The sequence below is a fragment of the Formica exsecta genome, unplaced genomic scaffold (genome assembly GCF_003651465.1).
Source record: "Formica exsecta isolate Colony F162 unplaced genomic scaffold, ASM365146v1 scaffold352, whole genome shotgun sequence".
NCBI classification, from domain to species: Eukaryota; Metazoa; Arthropoda; class Insecta; order Hymenoptera; family Formicidae; genus Formica; species Formica exsecta.
The window spans coordinates 1,146,817-1,168,133 of NW_021850773.1; the positions used below are offsets into that span (position 1 = coordinate 1,146,817).

At 35.5% G+C, this 21,317-nt stretch overlaps 2 protein-coding genes across 3 annotated transcripts in view; both read left to right on the forward strand.

Moving 5' to 3' along the window:
* LOC115238635 (PR domain zinc finger protein 5-like) overlaps positions 1 to 2,176 on the forward strand; it is a 4,054-nt gene extending 1,878 nt beyond the window's left edge. The window contains exons 2-6 of the mRNA XM_029812624.1: positions 426 to 618; positions 697 to 836; positions 917 to 1,079; positions 1,240 to 1,485; positions 1,704 to 2,176. Coding sequence (XP_029668484.1) covers positions 426 to 618; positions 697 to 836; positions 917 to 1,079; positions 1,240 to 1,485; positions 1,704 to 1,832 — 871 coding nt within the window. The 3' untranslated portion in view covers positions 1,833 to 2,176. The remainder of the gene's footprint in view (positions 1 to 425; positions 619 to 696; positions 837 to 916; positions 1,080 to 1,239; positions 1,486 to 1,703) is intronic.
* Positions 2,177 to 2,781: 605 nt separating this feature from the next.
* LOC115238642 (BUB3-interacting and GLEBS motif-containing protein ZNF207-like) lies at positions 2,782 to 17,639 on the forward strand. Of its 2 annotated transcripts, none has more exons than XM_029812634.1 (6): positions 2,782 to 2,979; positions 3,421 to 3,547; positions 3,756 to 4,156; positions 4,476 to 4,830; positions 4,994 to 5,480; positions 6,631 to 17,639. In XM_029812634.1, the coding sequence occupies exons 1-6, from the start codon at positions 2,939 to 2,941 to the stop codon at positions 6,651 to 6,653; spliced, it is 1,434 nt and encodes a 477-aa protein (XP_029668494.1). In that variant the 5' UTR covers positions 2,782 to 2,938; the 3' UTR covers positions 6,654 to 17,639. The 2 variants fall into 2 exon arrangements, with proteins under 2 accessions (XP_029668494.1, XP_029668493.1); XM_029812633.1 differs by having other exon boundaries at positions 2,783 to 2,979; positions 10,385 to 17,639.
* The last annotated feature ends 3,678 nt before the right edge of the window (positions 17,640 to 21,317 follow it).

Consider the following 21,317-nt stretch of genomic DNA (forward strand, 5'->3'; position numbering starts at 1 on the left):
TATATATATATATCATGCACTCTGTATATCGGTATAAGATGAAGTTCAAAATTCGTATTAAAAAAAAGAAGGAAATATATATTGATTAGATGATATTATTAATTAAAAATTAATTAGAAATGAGTAAAGTTGTATAAAAGTAAAATAATTTATTACAGAAAGAAATTTAAATTTTATGTCATGAATAAGCATATATACACACATTGTATATACACATTGTATATTCTTTATTATTATTTTTATTATAATTTAATTTTAATTAGACTACTTATTTCATATTTTACAGAATATTTTACAGAATTTTATATTTCGAATAATGTGCATATATATATATTACATAAAAAAAATTAAAGAGAAATAAATGTCACATGATTATAAATGTTTACAATGAACAAATTTTATATTGTTTATCGTATTATGTATAGAAAACATGCGAATAAAGAGATAGATACACGAGGGAGACCCATAAAGAACTGCAAAAATGCTGATACTCAATGTGACATATGTGACAAATCATTTGATACAATAACTGCAACGATAAGACACAGATTTAAGATGCATCCTAATTCACCAACCAAATTTTATTGCTCTTATTGTGGAAAACAATTTCCTTTACGGGTAAATAATTCAATATCTCTTTGTAATAATTTCTCTTTATAATTTTTGCAATAATTTTACAAAAATTCCATTGTTTAGACTCATAGGGATAATCATCAAACCTCACACGACTCGTCAGAAAGTAAGAAAATAGAGCAACACAGAAAATGCATGGATTGCGATATGTTATTTTACAACAAAAGAGCTCTGGATTATCATTATCGTTCCATTCACAAAAGGTAATGGTTTATTGATTGATCCATTTTGGGGAATATAATTGTTATACAATTATTAATTGATTGTTTATTCTATTTTTCAGAATGGTATATTTGTTCCAACCTATAGCCACTCCTCCGCCTAGTAATAAAATCAAATTAAACTCTATGAATGATGCACTGAGTGTATATTATTGTCATTTGTGCGGTGCTGAATATGTTATAAAGTTCAATTTGCAACAGCATCTGGAGAAGGCGCATACTCGAGTAAGCAGAATAAATTACAAAAATATAAAATTATTGTTTATTTTTAAATATACAAGAATAAATTAGAATAGAGTTAATTAAAAGAAGGAAATGATAATTTTGTGGGGCATTCTATCTAGAGACTGATATATCCTCTCATAATGCACATTGTGTCTTGCAGAAGGAAAGAGAAACTATGCCGGAAGATTTAATCAAGTGTACAGTGTGCTCAGCATTGTTTTATAACAAAAAGGCCTACAATGTTCACAATTCTTACCATCAACCAAATGATCTATATGTAACTTCTGAACAACAGAGAGTGCAGACAGTAACCAAAGTCGATCAAGACTTTGACATTAGGAGAGTGGAAGGTGTAGCTGATAAATATATACCACGACCTAAAAGACCACTCAAGCATCGAACAAAGGTAAATCTTAGTCTCATTTTTATTTTTCTGCTTATAGTCAGCAAAATTTAATGTAATATAAATTTAATGTAATATTAAATGTAATATATTAAATATTGTAAGAGAAATATTTCAAGTAATCGAATATATGCTTTATGTATAATGGCATGTATATAGGTATAATTAAATTAAAAATAATATAATTTATCATATAATAATTTAATGTAATGTAAATTTAGCTAAATAAGATGCGGAAGACAGAAACAGAGGAGACAAAGAGCGGGAGCTCTTCGGATGATCCTGTGGGCACTAACGAGTCTAGTGATTCCGAGAGCGATATTCCGCTGGAACAAAGAATTGCCAGCTAACAGAGATTTTCTCTCTAATCGTAAAAGGTTTTCTATCCTGTTTCAAGGAAACTCTGTTGTAAGAAAAGTTTATATGAAAACTATTGCACTCATAATGGTTATCAAACTGATTTGTGTGAGAGTTTTCTTTTTACAATTGTTATGCATATATATGCGTGTTAGAGATTTAGATATGTGATTGTAGAAAGGCAAATGTGTATTCACATTTTTCAGATCGCGTTCAGGAAGTACGACAGTTATAATTGATCATGATTAATTATGACAATTTACTAATTACATATAACCTTTGCGCAACAATTTTATACATCATATATATCATAGACATAGTATATCTAGACCGAGTGTTGAGGAGTGGGGGCTAAGGTGCACGTAGAAAAGGACATATACTCTGTTCCGTGCTCTTGCGTTCTCTCTCACTCGCATGTAGCATAGCGAAAGAGTACGCTATGCTACGTGCGAGCGAGAGAGAACGCAAGGGGCACGAAACAGAGTATGTCCTTTTCTACGTGCATCTTTACCCCCACTCCTTAAATAAAGGCAAACGCTCGGTCTAGATATACTATGTCTATGATATATATCTTTTTATATATTAATCCTGCATATATCCTGGACGTGATTTAATTTTTTTTTATTTCTTTATTATAGCAATACTGAGTTTTATTGTAAATATCAACATTTTACATTTTATTTGCTTTTATCTGCCCGGAGATATCATTATAAATGATTTATATCAGAAACTTTTGTGTAAAAAAAAAATATATATATATATATGCATATATATAAAGGTTATGACATGATTCGATTCCCGATTAAATAATTTAATAATTTTCAAATATCGCGCCTTCTAATTTAGCCATGGAAACCTATTATCAAAGAATTCCCTAGATCCTCTAGAATTTTGAGACGCGCCACGTTGGCGACTTCCGCTGCGACGTACGGAAAAGATGCAGCGGCCATTTTGCGTTATCGGTTTTCGCGTGTGTGAGTGTGTACAGTGTGTAACTACCGAAATCTGCGCTGCGTATACTTGTTAGTCGTAGCGATACGTAGGATTGTTAGAGCGTCCCGCTGATTGTAATAAGTCGCTCTGATAATTCGACGAGAAGATGGGACGCAAGAAGAAGAAGCAGTCGAGACCCTGGTGTTGGTATCCTTTTCGTTTCTCCAGGAAAGACGGCGACAACGACGGCCCGCAACAGTCGCTTTTACGTAACCGTATTTTTAGATCAACGACGTTAGCTATGCGATTATACGAGCAGGAATCGATCGGTTAACAGTGATTTATACAGCGGGTGATACGATTCATCTGGAAAAGTTTCGAAAAATTGGTTTGGCTAGATGTCCATGGAAGGCGGGGAAATCGATACGCGATTTCCTCGCGCCAACGCGACGGGCGTGCATGTGTATGTGTTTTGTATATGAATGTGTATGTGTATATGAGACAGCGCAGCTGTTTTCCCACCGTCATTATATATATATATATAAATATGGCTCTTATACATTTGACAGATTTGACAGATTTGACTTAATATACATAGTTATTATATATAAATATTTTCTATGATTTCCTTAATCGACTTATCAAAAGGTATTGCAATCGGGAATTTGAAGATGAGAAGATTCTCATTCAACATCAGAAGGCAAAGCATTTTAAATGTCATATTTGTCATAAAAAACTATATACGGGACCAGGGCTTAGTATACATTGTATGCAGGTAAATATAATTATATATTACATTATTGCACTATCTATTCTTTGTAAATGCATCTTCTATACTATTTTTCCCTTCAATGTTTAATTAATAATTACTCATCTATTTCATTTTGAGTGCAAAAAAATAAATAATGATTACAAAAATCAAATCTTATGTTCCATCCATTTAATATTATTTTAAGATTAACACGATATGCTTTTCTTTGCAGGTACATAAAGAGGCAATAGACAAAGTACCCAATTCATTGCCAAATCGTAGCAATATCGAAATAGAGATTTATGGAATGGAAGGCATTCCGCCAAATGACGCAAAGGAACATGAAAGACAGCGAAACGGCGGCAGGCCAGGTACACCATCGTCCGGCGAGGACGAACCCGTACAGAAGAAGGCGAAACCGGAGGGTCTGCTGGGTTCCGCGCCGGGTGCGATGTCTGGTATGGCAAGCGGATTACCTGGAATGCCGCCACAACCTGGTATGCCACCATTGCCTGGTATGGCGCCGCATCACGGCATGGCGCCGCATCATGGTATGCCACCGCATCCCGGTATGCCTCCTATGCATCCTATGATGTCGATGGGCCACGTAGGACCTCCGTTCATGGGCCCAGGGTATGTATATATTTCTCGGTTAAAAGCAATCTTGTACATTAAGTATATCTTATTATGAAATAAAATAATAATATATATATATAAATTTAATAATATTAATTTTTTATTTATTAATCTCTCTTTATCTTTTAATATATATCTAATTTAATTTATATCACATATTCAGGTATTTAATTATATCCGGTTTTTAACTATTAGTTTGACTGTTATGTATATATTTTTCTATATGGCGATTAATTTTTATAATCTTTAATACACACAAATGTTTTCATTCAAATTATTAAACTTTTTTTTATTCAATTTATTTTTCTTTTTCTAGCATGATGCCTGGTATGTCAGGCATGCCTTCTGGTATGCAACCGCCAGTTTCGGGTGCATCGATTCCGGCGCGTCCGCTATTTCCTAGCGCGGCCGTTTCAACGGCGGTATCGACGGCAGTGTCGGTCACCGGTTCCGCACCTCTAGGCACGGACTTTAAGCCGATCACATCTGTGGCCAGCGGTGGCGGTTCCATAGGGCCGGTAAAGCCGACATTCCCCGCTTATAGCAGTGCCGGCGAAGGCATTTCCGCAGCCGCAAACAATCTCACCGGTGGCGGCGATCAAAAGGTGAATCTTATCGCAACTACCGGAGCCGCCAGTAAAATCATTCACCCTCCGGAAGATCTCAGTCTAGTAAGTTTTTATTTTTATTTCTCGTGTATTATTTCTTTCTAATTATCATCTATATCATTGGTTCTAAAATACCTATGCTAGACTCTTCTAACTCTTCTTTAATCCGATAAAAATTTTTTAAGATAATGCAAAGCAGATTTTAAATGAATGATTTGTTTTGAAGGAAGAGATAAGGGCAAGGCTGCCTAAGTATCAACGTCGACAGACCGATGAGTCTGGACGGTCGGCGCAATCGGAGGCAGCGGCGGCAGCAGTTGCAGCTGCGGCTGCGGCAGCTGCAGCGGCAAACCAACAGCAACAGGCCGCCGCGTTGCAACAAGCAGCAGCGCAGCAGCAGCAAGCAGTGCAACAGCAACAACAACAAGTGCAACAACAACAGCAGCAGGCGGCTGCGAACGTGGCGGCAGCCGCGTTTCAGGCGGACCAGCAGCAGCGGCAACAACAGGCGGCAGCGCTAAACGCATTGCAACAACAACAACAAAGGTACCCGCGGCCGCCGCAAGCGGTCATGGTACCGGCCTCGGCGGCTGCGATGCCGGTCAGCTCGGTGGCGTTAATGGCGCCTCTAATGCGACCCACCATGACTTTAGCGCCTGCTCTCATTCATGGAGGTAACATGATGCGACCGCCCCCCATGGGCCTGCCACCAGGTAAGTCTCTGCGGATTTGAGCTCTGCGAAAAACTTTACTCCTTTTCCTCCCCCTCTTTCCTTTTTGTATTCAAATAAAGCCACCGTATTGTCTTTCTTATTCCCTCTTATCGTTGAAATTTCGAAATTTTCCCCCTAGTACTTTTATCGATTTTTTTTTTGCAATCGCTCTTCCCCCCTTCACCTCTAGCGGCCGTGCAGACGGTTAATCGGTGTACGTGGATAAATAATCGTACCGGTGGTTAATTTTTTGTTATTGTGAAACATTTTAGATAAAGCATTTTGAATAGTTTTGTGCTGCTTTCCGATTTAAAAACAATCTATAGGAACGTCCTCTCGAACTTTTCTTTCTTTGAGGACAGATATATTCGTAATATAATAATATCAATTTATTAAAATAGAAGAAAAAGTAGCATTTCCGATGGAGTATATATTTATTTTTGACTCTATATAAATCATATAATTATAAATATTTTTATAATGTCTCTCGCGCGACACATGGAGTCAAGTAGATATTTTTCACGCAATGACTGAAGTTTTCTCTATCGTTGTTATTTTAATTTTATGGATTACGATTCTATCGGGAATGCAATGTATTATATCCTTACATTTCGTTTTTGTAAACACGATCCTTACATTTATTATCCTTACCCGATTCTACTCAGTCGACAGCCGAGGAAAAAAATTTTTCTATTTATGTGGAAAGCAAACAGGAAAAAAAAGACTTGAATACTAATTAAAGATTAATTTGACATACTTTAGTTCAATTCAACTCTACATTACAGTGCAATGTTTGCTCTAATTATCCATGATATAGCAGCCATTTCTATTTTTTAAATATAAAATAATTAAATGCTTAGAGAGAGATAAAGACAGCGAGTGCGATGGGACAGATAAATAAGAAACAGACTGGACATTTGGTGGGGGGAAAGAAATTAAAAAAGTTGACAACGTGCACGAAATTGCGAATATTACTACTGACTCGAGACAATAAAGAGAAAGAGAGGCGACAAGAATGTCACATGACTACTCAGATAAAGGTGTAGAGATCACGCTCAAGATTCTCGACCGAATGATACGCCACAGAATCTCGACGACGCAACGTCTTGTAGTCCTTGTGCGTTTATACGTTTTAACGGTGCGTTTGCAGGGCGCCCGGTCACTCCTCGGTGAGTGTCGAACGAACCCAGTCTGGTTACTAAAACCGTGTTTTACAATACAAGCGCTACAAGGTTGGTCCTTAGCAATTAGCATGCGGTGACATGGCCTATATATCTATATACATATATATATCTATATATCTTGTTATATTTATTATTATTATTCTTACATTGTTGATTAATCTTGTCATCATTGTCATTAATACACCTACATATGTATATATACGTGTATACGTATAATATATATACAGTGGCACGAAAGCGCTCTTCGAACGGCGATTTAGATCGTAGGAATCTGTTCGAGTAGTTTTCTCAAGCTATCGTATATATATTTCTGTATATTCGTAATATTATCACTGGACGAGAGTGGGTCGAGCGGCCAATGACACTTCCTTCTGGATTCCAACTTTTTCGTCTAATTTAGAATTTCGTTTTGGACACGCATCCTGATCTGAAAATGCGTCCTCTCTGGAGATTAAAGTAACGAAAAAGATTTTTGAAAAAATATGTAGAATTTTTTATCAATCACTAAAATACATGAGCGGTCGCTCTCTCTCTCTCTCTCTCTTTTCATTGGGATGCATCTACCCTCGCACATTATGCGTTTTTAAATTAATGTTATTTTTAACGATATTTTTTCGCAACGGTTCTTTTCTCGTATCTATAATTTAGCAATTTTATATATACATATATTTTTTTTTTTTTTTTTTTATCTTTGTGTAGACTCTATACAAATCCTAGTACAGTTCATTGACGAGAGAACAAGAGAAAGAGATATTTCCGGCCGCTCGACCGTTACATTATTTTTTCATCATGTATGATTTCTTTGTTTCTTTTACGTTCTCATCAGCTTCTTTATTCACACTATCTCGATTTAACCATGTTACTTCTTCTTACGACTCACATACGCCATTATTTACCTCGCCAGCAGCCGTGTTACCATCCTGTCTCTCTTTTCAGTATATTACTTATATATTATATATATAGCTTGGAATCCTGGTGTTGTGATATAGTAGTGAAGAAACTGCTTCTTTGGGCACGGTACTGACAGTCGTTCGAAGTTGTCGTTCCAAAGAAAAAAAAAATAGAGGAAAGAAAGAAATGATATAATTATGTAACGATAATTATATTTATATTTTCTCTCGCGATCTGTCCCTTCCTTCTTCGCATTCGGTTGGTGATCACTCTGATAAAGTAATCAGCGTACTCACGCATTGAAATTGCTATAATTTCGACATGTTTATTTTTCTATGCTATACAGAATGTTGCGGATCTATCGAGCCACTTTTATCTTCCGGTTTTTTGATAATTTTGGAATCATTTTTTTATAAGGCAAAAAAATTAATAATAAAATTTGAGTTATAAATAAGCAAGCGTCTTCTTTTCTCGAAAAGAAAATTTTCTATTCGAAAATTAATTATAGAATTTTTTTTAGTCTAAGATAAAAAGAATCATTCGTAAAAAGATAATAAAAAAAAAATTATTTGTAAAATAACAAAATGCAGATGATATATAAACAATATTATTCTTACTTTATATGGTAAAATTGATTTTCAAATTGCTCAAAGAGCAATGGAAGATTGATCGCCAGATCTGGAGTACCGAAACAAAGTACAATAAATAAATAAGACAATAATGGAGCGAAGAGGGAAGGGATTTAATTATATTCTCACCGTACTCTTCGGTGCATTTTATTTTATTTTATTTTTGTTTTCATGGAAAGCGCGAGAAATTAGCAACGAGAACGAACGTAACGTATCTCCCTCACACCATAGCCTAGCTTTTGTGTTACACAATCAAAAGATTTTAGATAAATTGAGCCAAACAAAACAGTAAGTAAACGACTTCACGTTACCTAGTATATCTATTAATAACTCTTGCGCTCAACCGAGGGTCCGCTCGATTAACACGATATTTTTCTCTTTATTATGTTACGTGAATAAGTAAGTTGCGTAAATATGAAAGAGAGAGCGAGAAAAAGATATCGCTTCTCGTGTTGAGCAATTTGACTTTATCGATTTATTTAACGCGTCGCAGTGCTTAGAAAATTTCAAGCCAATTATTTTATATTACTCGATTGTATTACAAAACGCTATAGAATTCAAGGATCTCTGGCATTTGATTTTGGATATTGGATCTTTTGACATTTGAACGCGTTTTTGGAGCATCGCGTCTTGGAAGATTGGCTGACAGCTGAACGATCTCTGCGGGCTTTCATACGTATATAATATTATACAATATCGACGAAATATCGATTGCGTGTACCCAAGCGAGACTCGTTCTTTGTATGGTGTGAGGTTTTCTTTGTGTGGTACCACCTTCTTGTCAGTTTTGTTTGTGACTTGTATTGCGTATGCGGCGCACTGCATGCTGAGCTGAGTTCTTCGTACATATATATATACATATACCTATCGTATACATATATCTAGTTTGGAGATTTGCATTTAATCAGAGATTGCTGGGTAGTACGTAGCACGTGGACTGCCGTGAGCAGGTTTCGGGTACGTGCCATGACGTATTTAAAGTATTGTACTTGAGAAATAGAGAATAAAGAAAGATTCGTCATCTCGATTTTCACAAAGAAGCGCACTTTGCTTAGAAATCGAAAATTCTCCCTTGACCGATTAATATTTATCTCGGTGAGTAGAGATAGATTGTTGAAAAGTGCTCTTCGATCGAGTAGTCGATTGAAGAAAATTAATCGAATAACATCTCGCGAACACTCTGATATGAATTTCTTCCGGTGCAGTGTAATCGTTCAGCTGTCAGATAACTTCTTCTTCGGCGAAACATGGGTCTGAACCGTACTTTAGATTTGAATATTATTGTACCATTCAATTACTTATTCATTATAAATGTAAATCGGGATTAAAAGGCTAAATTATATCAAAAAATTTTGAATTTACAATTTTTTAATAAAATATTGCGTGTGTAATAAATTTTTATTTTAAAGAGGAATTTAATATGTTGTCTTTTGTCGGGATTTTAATTATATATTTATTAATCCTTAAATATAAAATTTTACCTCTTGCAACAGATTTTTTAAATTTACTTATTATCGCTTTTCAAATTTTTATTTTGAATTATATATTGTATATATATTGCATCAATAGTTTTTATATACATATTACCACGCCACTGAAAATTTATTTTGGATGAAAAATTTAGCTCAACACTGATCTAATCGAAAAAAATTAATCTTGAGTATCGAAAGATCTAGTTTTGATATTAAAATAAATTTTCATTTGAAAAAAGTTTTAATCCTTAATTTTTATTTTTATTGCATAAACTGTGTGGGTCAGAATTATTTTCTTTAAACCATTAGAAATTTTTTAAGATTAAATTCATGGCGTCACGGCAATTCCACGACTTTTTTTATGCTGAAGAACACGTGGTCCTCCAAAAACGAGCATAATATGACGAAATAATAAAAGTTACAAGAAGAAAACACGAAAGATTAAAATTAATACAATACATGCAGGATTCATTTCTTATCTTGTAACGTGAATAGTTGCAACGTAAGTATATCGGGGACTTCGAACACCATTCAAAGAGGGCGAGAGAGAGAGATCCTATTATGGGGGATACCGTGAATATGACGCCGCCTCGCGCGGCGTCAAGATCGGATAATAAAAAAACAAAAAAAAAAAACACGTGTCCAGCGCACGTGGGCGACATACTTTTTCTTTTTTCCCCCGCAATCGGTCGCGGAACGAACTGATCTGACGCTGCGTTACTTTGCAGGCATGATAGGAGCCATACCACCGGGCGCCGCGATGCATCCGGCTTTCGCCGCCGCGCCGATGGGCTTTCCTGGGCCGATGTTGGCGCCGATGATGCATCCGCGCTTCAGATGATCACCCCCTATGGACGGGCCCAACCCCCCGCCGCTGCACTTCGTGCTGTGGGCCCGCCCCTAATTTTCGTAGGGTCTGGACCTGATTGAGGAAGAGATAGACAAAATCACACATACACGAATCAGAAAGAGAGAGAGAAAGAGAGAGAGGGAGAGAGAGAGAGAGAGAGGAGACAGAAAGAGATAACGAAAGAGAGAGCAAACAGGAGATCCACGCGGTAAAAATCGCACTCTGCACTCTCTCACGGTTTTTTATTTTATTTTATTTTATTGTTGAATAAAACAAGACGATATACGGAGAGAAAGAAAGAAGGAAAGAATGAAAGAGAGAGAGAGAGAGAGAGAGAGAGAGAGAGAGAGAGAGAGAGAGAGAAACACACGCATGTCATCACGTCATCGGTGCCTGAGAGGATTTTTTCGAAGAAATCGAGTGTGCGTTGGAAACGGTCGGCTTTTTCATCGCCTTCTTCTTTTTACGCTACTACAAAAAAAAAAACAACAAAAAAATACAAACACGAAACTCACTAATCGTTTGCATCGACTGCGAATATGTGCGCGCCACGCTACGTTGGTCGTGAGTGCCAGGTGAGCCAACCAACCATGAGCGAATTACATCGCCTTTTCTACGGAATGAAGCTAAAATAATATTCGTCGCTCTGTAATAATACATCGTCGTTTGCTCTGCGTGAAAACGCCAGTGCGAATCGACTATCTTATCTACTTTACTTATCCCACGCCAGTTTTTTCTTTTTTCATCGAACAACCATTATATCGCGTTGCTAATATCCACCGAAATTGCGTTTCTCATTCTTGTCGCGACGACAACGTCGTTTGCGGCGCGCAATAACATTCCCGTTCCTTGCCGCTCTTTTTCTTCAAAGGATCGATCAATCGAATAATCCGAGGATTCGGTGCGAGAGTTAGCTAAGTCACTTAATTTGTAAGGCCACTTTAAATAAAAATTGTTTAAAATGGATCTTATGAATTACGGATTTGTCGCCTCTTGCAACGAATTCTTCAATTGTGACAGCGAGGTGATTATGACACTGCAGAAAAATTTCAATGATAAAAATAAGTTCTCAGTGTAATTGAGTCTCTAATAATCTTGATTATTAGAGGCATTAATTTTATTTTTTTTCCTAATTGTGCTTATATAAGTAAAATTGTAAAATATGCAATATCTTATATTTTTTTTTATATTTGTTTTATATTTAACGACAGTCAAATTAAGATTTAACATATCGACATACTCGAAATACGAGATTATATATTTAATATAATTTTAAAAAATAAAGAAAAATAAGCATAGAAAAAAAGATTATTTTAATTCAAATTCCACATGAAACGTATTTCTGGAAAAAAGCATGTTATTACTAATAACATATGATAAATAACATTATTATTGATATTAACTAGCAAGATCTTAAAAGGTTTTCTAGTCAGAAATACATGAGAGCGAATTCTATCGTTGAAAAATCTGATGAAGTCACATTTGCCTTGTAAGATCATAAAATTAATGATCGACCCTGCACTTTTTTCGGGAAGTGATTATACTTTCAACAATGACAAAGTGCCCCGCTTAGACAGAGACAGAGATTCCTCCTCTTTCCCCCTTTTCTTGTGCAGTAGACCGTTTCCATCACGCGCTATTCTCCTCAACCTTTGTGTATCTGCAATGTTCTTTTGGAGAGACACGGAAAAGCGCTTCACGCTGCAGCTGAATGATAATTTATTTGACTGAATAGAGTTTTCAAGACGAAAAATCGTTCCCGAGGTTGTTCTGTTTCGTAATGTAAGAAATTTTTGTCTCGCTACATGAAATAAAAATACGGAGCGATCGAAGACGCATAAGCCAACGAAAAAAAGAAAAAAAGAAAAAAAAACCAGTTTGATACTTAAGTATGCGTTTAGTTAATGTGTACATATAAAATACATTAGCCGCAGTGTGAAGATTCGCTCGTCTCAATCTGTCAAACATCTTTTTTTAACACTGAGTCGAGTCGATGCATAGTTTAGCGACGCGTTAAATTACGTGAAGTCAAGTCATAAAAAAAATTTTGAAAAGCATTTTTTACGAACTTACAAAATTAGCATTTCAGCAAGAAATTTTCGTTATTAATTATATTGAAAAAAATGTTTATAAATAAATTCATAAAATTTCAATTTGAGAAATAAAGAGAAATGTAATTATTTTGTATTTTAATTTTGTGATCTATTTTGATGCGATAAATTTAAATTTAAAAATGTGTAAAAAACAGCTTAAATTAATTTATATATATATAAAGAATTAAATTATATGTAATCGATAAATTTTTAAATTTGCGAATAAATTGCGAGATTAATCGACTCGACTCGTAAAAAGCCCCTTTTTTCTTTGTCAAAGGAACAATGGTGGTGATGTGAGTCTCGGTTTGAGTGAGTGGTAAGTACGGGTGGTGTTCACGGAATTGAACCTCAACTCTCTAGATTCTTGACTTGCGCCATTTTCTTCATTCTTTCCTTATTACATCTCGCCGATTCTCGCATCAATCGTAGAGCGTTCGATCTCAGGAGATTTTCTATTTCGCGTAACCACTTCTATCATTCTTTGAAATTCTTTCTGCTATTATGTCATTCCGTTTATAAACATTTGAGCAATTTGTGGATTGTTAATAGTATAACGTCTTGATACTGCACTGTTGCAATTTACGATCGGACACGCTCGGTTTCTTTTTGTCCTCTGTACAAGACGGTTTTAACGGACTTTCCTATCTTCAACTTTTGGCACTTCCCGAATTTCTTTTATCTATCTCTCGTCCACTTAACATCTCTATACCTTCTATCTAATATACTATGCTCTTATAAATCTCTATTCAGGGTGTCTATTGATAATGTTACTCAGACTATCTGTTTTACTGTGTCTACTATAGTTTCTGTCGTTAGGTCCACCTATAAGACACGCTGTTCCTAGAAGCTAAGATCGTCCTGACTTTAATGTAGTCAGTTGAAAGTAATTGTGTGTCATTTTAACGGAGCAGCTAAAGTCGATTGTATCGTTCATCTATCGATTCGAATTATGTCAGTTAATTTTAACCCTAGCTCTTAGATTATTATTTGTCTCTTTTAGAAATTAGCATAAAATGAATCGATCGAACTGAGATATAAATTAATTGACATCGGCGAAATCGACTACGTGTCGTTTATTGGTCAGTTTCATCAGTGTCGATAAATTTTTCACTTTTAGTTTTCGAATGGTTGTTTATCTCTTTCCTAAATCTAGAAAGAAAGAAAAAGATCAATTATCAGAATTAATCGATATTAGCAAAATTTGACACTGTTTTCACTGAGATTGGTTGACTTCCGTTCTAGTTCGATCGATTATACTAAAAAAAAAAAAAAAAAAAAAAAAAGAGGAAAAATCGATCGAATTAGAATTAAAGTTAACGACAGAGAGATTGCCCGTGTATATATATGATGATATGTTGTTTACATCGTTATTGTTCGAGGTGTGTGTGTGGTTAGCGCGGTGACGAAAGGATCGATTGCTTGCTTCCTGTATTGTTGTCTTCAGTAGGCACCCTGCTGCTGGTTTCCGTTCTTTCGACCACCACTCTCGCCCGCTACCATCTACATCCGGTATCACCACCGACATCTTCTCGACAAACAAAAACACGAAAGAAAAAGAAAAGAAACAAAAACAAAGAAATGAAACGAAATGAAAACAGCATTGAAAGAGCGCGCCGTACAACACGTGTACGTACCTACATTAAATGATCTACGCATCGTTATTATAATTCCTTTATTTTTCAGGGGTTGTCTTTCCGAATCTCCCCCGCGAATACTCCGTTACTTTACTCTCTTGCAATTACAGCGCTTCGTTCACGTCTCTTCCGAGGGCTCCAAGGATCGTTGACCGCTCAAGGAAACACACAAGTAAAGTCATTAAAAATTATAAAATTATCCAAAAAGAACAATCTCTCTTTTTTCAAGTGCCTGATTAGATATAATATTCGGATTCGCGAGATATATGTAACGTTTTCCAAAAAAAAAAAAAAAAAAGAAAAAATCGAAAAGCGATGAAAAAACGTGGTTAATCGATCCATCGAAAAAACAATCGAGCTGGAGCATCGATCGCGCGATTTTCTTTTAGAAAAATGAGGAAAAATATTAAGATAAAAATAGAAAAATAAAAAAACCGGAAGTTTTTATATAAAATTTGGAAATTTTATATTTTCTTTTAAAACGAGAATAATTACGACTAAACGAAGTCGATAATTGCGCAATCGAAACTCCGGAGTTTTTTTTTTCCTTTTTTTTTTTTATACTCGTGACAAGAGAGAAGCATGTTTCACGCGGTACCTCGCACTCGGCGATTCGGCAGGACAATCTGAAGGCAGAATTTGGAGATGTAGAAGTTCTGTTATTTATTGAGTGTCATATTATCGACTTGTTCCGAATAAAGACGTTCTGTGGAAAGTTCGACATTTTTGGGCATAGTCTGCTGTTCTGGGATATGTCATCGTAGCGATCTCGCAATCACATTTTTCACGACTGCCGATTTCGTGTTCTCAATAACGTCTCACGCGTATATTTTTATAATTATATAATTCTCGATGTCTATACAATTATACATATTCTCGTATAGATATATACTTAACTGATTAATTATATTGAACTCGAATATTATCGCTGGGATCGTATCCCAGAATTGCGGGCGACAGCCACATATTGTTTCAACCAATCACAGCAATCTCATCGCTGTTGGACCTATTCGGTCCCTTGCCTCAAGGCAGGCGATTGTTTGGACCTACCGTCCTAGAGTCGAGGAGTCGCAATCTCCCGATTTTCTCTCATCCTTAATCGAGACGATGAAAAGGAAAACGAACGAACTCTCGTTTGAGATTTCTAGTTTTCAGTTTTGAAGTTCAAGCGATGACTGGAAAACGAACACGAAAATAAAAATTGCGTTACAAGTAAAATTTGATTTCTTAATAAATTTTTATTTTTTTGTTCATTAAAATTAATGTCAGAAAATATATTTTTTTACTCGACATCGCTCAAATTATTAATTATAGTATCGATGCATTTTTTATTTTATATTGACCGTATTATATTGTAGCTTTTTTCATATATTTTTGTAAGGCAAATAATTCTCTAAATGCATTTTTAAATAAATATTTTGCTTCGGCATCCTCTTTCCAGTCAGTGGCTCAAATCTATTCAAGTTTCGCATAAGATGGAAGAAAAAGTCTGGGAGTTTGGCGGTTCTCGGCTCGGTGGACGCGTGGCTGGACCGAGAAACAATATTAATCATAATAATCGGTTAACGAATCGCGGGTAAACCGTATTAACCGATCGATCGTTCGGAACGTCGAAACGAGAGAAGATTGCCAGATGTGTAGAGCGATGCGATTAACACGTATCTCTCTTCTGGATGAAATCTTTCAGAATGCTTTCTGATTGCTTGGCTTCTGTAGAGAGAGACACGCATCCCCAATTAACACCGATTTTAACATTAGTTTCATAAATAAATTTATAAAAATACCGAACGCTCATTCTTGCTGTTTGAGGATTAAAATTATTTCGAGCATCAGCGACTTGGCACAATAATTAAATCTATATACATTAATTTTAGAATTAATATCCCTAAAATATTTTTTGCACAATATTTTTCATTATTATTATCAAATTTTTTCTCGTGTTGTCTTCAAAATCGAAAAGGTCAACGATTGGCTTCATCGTACGCGATTTCAGTTATGTCATCGAATAATCACGAGTGTTTTTAAAATTGCCCGCATTTTTATTTTTTTTTTCTCAGTTGATGTCAAAATTTGCGAGACTGAACAACGCGCCTCTCGTCTTCGACAGTTCGATCGTATCGTAGAATGCTTAGCTGGCTCTATATATATATATTTATATATATGTGTATACCAAATATCGTCCTGTGTCTCTTGCGCTCGCACGCAAGGATCTTGCCTCTTCCACCCCCGTCTCCCTGCCCTCTCTTAATATCCTCTTATATCCCCCTTTACGCTAATAATGTCTTTACACACTTGGTGACAGCGGATGCACGATATTCGCTCTCGTGGGGATCGCTTTTGCTCGGCGAACCGGTAACACGGTATCGCTCTTTGTCATCCTAATACTATATCATCCTGCGATTCGGTCCATTCGGGAGTAAAGCGTGTCTTTTCGACGACAGTGCTTCGACGCTTTTCTCTCTCTCTCTCTCTTTCTTTCTCTCTCTCTTTCGACTATTTTAGCGTTACGGTAATCTGTGACAATTATTTTGCAACAAAATTCAAACAAATCAAAATCTAATATCGATCTGTTTAGCGTAGATTTTTCATTGAATATTTTTTGTTCATATAAATGTTTATTACCTCATTATTTTTATAATGATTATAATAAATACTATCGAAGTATAATTATTATTATATAATCTATTACTTCAATATTTATCAATTCAGTATAGTTATATTTTTGCAAAAATTTTAGTTTTTTTGCGCATGATTTTGTTATTTTATCGATAATTTTAATGAATATTTTATATTTTCGTTACTTTATGATTTCGAATAAGAGATTTACGCGAATCATGCGTGTAATTTTCTACGACTTATATATATATATAAGACTTAACAACGCGCGTTGTCGAGACGTTTTATCGCGATTACGATGTTTAATTAGACATAGCGTTCGCTTAATTGCTATTCGCTTAATGAACACAACGACAGTTAGAGCGTCGGATACACGTCGTCCTAATGTCCGCTAAGAACGGCACCTCGCAAGAAAGTGAGACCGATTTTTCGCGAACGCAATCGGAGGAGAGTTGATCTCGCGGACAAAGACTTGTTTTTGCCGCCGCTTTATTTCCGAAGCGAGGACCGAACGCGGGTACACTAGACGTAGCTTCTATCCTTCTACAACCTTGTTGTTTTCAGCCGACTGCGTACGAGCAGAACGGACAATAATGATCGAGGAAGGAAAGAGAGGGATAAAAGAAAGTAGCAAAGTGACACGAATGTGTATATCCATTCAGATTGATTAAATAAAGTCGTTCGAAAACGAAAGTGTCGAAGCATCGGAGCGATTTTGCGATCGAAGTCATGCAATGCAATTGGGAAGATCGATAATCGATTGAAAGACAGAAGCAAAAAAAAAAAAGAAATTGACTGAAATGAAAATGATTAGAAAGATTCGGATTGTGACTTCGATTGTGATAACGCTTGTCTGTTTTATTTTAGCCGTATAATTCCTTGAAAGAGAGGATAGTGATTTTGATGTTCCGCTGTATTTTATAGAGATATGAATTAAATGAATTGAATTTACAATTAAGAAAACTGAATCGAATGCAATAAATGAAATTATATTTATAATTAAGAAAGAATTCATAATTGAATTAAATCTAATGTAAAAAAAATTGAATTAAATATGCGTGTATTTAAGATTGAATTGAATTTATAGTTAAGGAAATCGAATTAAATCGAACGAGTTACCTCAGACTTATAATTACAAGAATTGAATTGAATGTCCAATGACGGATCTATCTCGTCACACGAATGAAAATATTTATTACGTGAAGTCTGCGTAGTTAGCAGAATGAAACTGTTACCAAGCTTCGGGAAAAAGATCATTGTCTGATAAAACTTGATACAACTTAAATAGATTCTTTCTGCGAAACTGGTTTACCAGTAACTTTCTATGAAGCGTAGTTTCTCATCGCTTTCGCGTTCATTTCCTTTCCTTTCTCGAGAGAAAATAATCTCTGCGATTACGAAAATTTATGGATTATTATGATTTCGCTCATTGCTCGAACTCTGATAGTAATTTTATCAAAGATATATCACGCATTTTCTATTCCACATAGAAATTTAATTATAATCACAAAGAAATTTAAAAAAGTGCACAAATATTATATATAAAAAAATTATATACAAAAAGTTTAAACCATCGAAGATATACAATTTGATGAAATAACTAAATAATTTTGCAGTTCTCGATAAAATCGATAATTTAAGAGCTTTTCATCTTGTTGCCCGTAATTTACATTGTTCAGAAATATCGGTTCAAGACGAGAGGGGAAATAAACTCTTTAATCGGAATGTCGTGATCAAAAGAGGATGTTTAGACACGAGGCAAGAATGAACCGCGGGCACACCTGCGAATGCCGATGGCATAGTTCGAAAGTCAAATGTCTCGTTGCCTTTTCTGCGAGTACACAATAATAGCTGCACCGAGTAAGCCCTCGTATCGATTGGTCGACACGCAATGAATTTCCCCTTGTTTTTCGAAACACCCCTCGCGCGATTGCACGTCGTTAAACATATGTAGACCTCGGTGAGCTCGAAAGCTATGGTTAAATAAATAGACGTCCGGTAATTTCAGAGTGCACACCCGCCACGTAATATCGTCGAGAGGTCAACGTTCGCGATAGCACAATCGCGATTATACAGCACAATCGACCGTCGAATGAAATTTGTCAGTATTATAGAGTGATACCCCATATTTTTCATTCGTATGCAATTGTTCGCTCGCGTCGTAAATTGCAACAAACGAATAAAAGCAATATAAAAGTTGCTTTCTGTAACTTTATCGCCGCGAGTTATACTATATCGGTGGAAATCGTGTTTTCCGACTTTTCCCGAAAACGATTGATATTTTAATGATCATTGGAATCTCTCTTTTAAATTAAATTTATTAGAAAATGTTTTTCCCACGTTTTGTAAAAAAAATTATTCGATGCATAACTCTTTCAATTTTAATTACATTCTCGAGCGGAATAGAAGTATCCTTTATTTTTGGGCACGCGAAATACTTTCCTGTGTTATCAAATTTTTTTTTTTTTTATGTATATAATTAATTTCTTTGGAGTGTATCTTGATTAATTTTTATTTTGTTTTGTAACGAATATAAAACGATGCTTTCAGCTTCACGACAATGTCTTTCGCAAAGGCAACCTGATTACAGTAATTATCCGAACGACATTGAGAACATTATATGACTGCGAGAAGAAAGAATAGCTTTTCACTTTTTATTAATATTTATCATCGAGCACCGCGCGAAGCGAACCGGTTATCTGCGTAAATAACGTCGATTTCGTCATTGCGGTTAGCGTTTATCGGTGATTTTTACCGACAAATAGATGACTCAGATTATGTTTAATTGCGCTGGAAATAGCGGTCGTCGCTGATAATAATTTCACGGCCTACTTAAAATATCTCAGACTTTTTAGACTGATCGCGCATTTTGTGACATGTTTGATGGAGAAATAAAAAGTGATTAGAAAATATTCTTTAATTAAATCAAAAATGTTGAAGATTAACAACTTAAATACTAATAATAGTGAGATTATATATATATAAAGATTTAATCTTTTCAAGATCATATTAATAAAATAAGGTAAAAAATAAAATAAAGTAACAAAAGATCAAACGATCAGCAAACAAAGCATTCGCGAAAGGAAGAACGAGCAAGGTCTTGGAATTTACCAGGCAGATTCAGGTGAATAGGTGAACCGATCGATCAACGGTGAACGGCAGGACGAGTTAATCCACAGTATTGTATCGAACGTTTTATCCCGCAGCAATTATTTCTTCGAAGGAAGAAGCCAGTTTCAAGGTAAAATCTATTATTTTTGCTTCCTCATAGAGGAAGCTTTGTTTTCGTGACAAAATTTTTTTTCGAGTTTTCTATGCCAATGTGTTTAGAATGTTCCAAAATGTCGGAAAATCATATTCCTAAAAAATGTGTGTGTGTGTGTTTTTTTTGTTTGTGTGTGTGTGTGTGTGTGTGTGTGTGTGTGTGTGTAATGTCTGTATGTGTGTGTGTGTGTTTTTTTGTTTGTGTGTGTGTGTGTGTGTATGTACGCGATTTTTTGTACAACCTCTAACTTCCGCAATTTTTGAGATACCGGGTTAATTTTTTTTACATGGATAGAGTATCATTCAAAGATGATTGGTAGCTTAAGCTTTGTAAGATAAAATGATGAGGAAGCAATGTGCAAGTTTCTAATTTGCACAACTCAACTTGTTTTCATTTCTATTCATAGGAAAAAGATCATTCGTAATCGATATTATTCATCTTTCATAATATCGTTTATAAATTCTCTCATTCGTAAAACGACAAATGATATAGCATAGTCAAGTCAAATATTATTTTTTAAAGTAAATTCTTAATCCTCTCTAAATCAAAAATTTGACATCAGATTTTAATTTAGGAGTTTCGAATAATTTTATCTAAGATTTCGATTATCCAGACAACATTTATCGAGTTCGAATCATACGCAGTATTGAATTATGATAGTGAATCAATCAAAGATAAACAAACCCATTATGATTAATATTAAATTTAACGTGACATCTTTTATTTTCAATTCTTCAAATCGGTCTTTATTCTTTTTTATTCTAGTATCTACTAAAATACTCTCCACAGAGTGATAGAGAGGTGCAGAACGACGATTATACGGCACTGGCAATCACGAAAGTGAAAGCTAGGTGTAATGTATCTATCCACCTACCTACCGACCAATCGACCTCGAAAAAGCGTAAAATTCTCGTAGCGGCACAAGCAGAAAGAGATTGCGTGATACGAGAGACTAGAAAAACGCCCGGTTGCGGGAGAGGTAATTCTCGTTCTCGCTTATACACTCGCGCCTCGGTCATCGATTCGCTCGCTCGCTTCTTCTCGATGCAAATAGCACGCTAATCTCACGACGACGTTTTCTTCATTGTACTCTTGGATAATCATCCACGGACTCGCTCACCCGGATGGGAAGACGACGGCATTGTGATTCGTTTCGGGAGACTTTCTTGAATCGCACATCTGCTCGCGTGTCTATCTGGT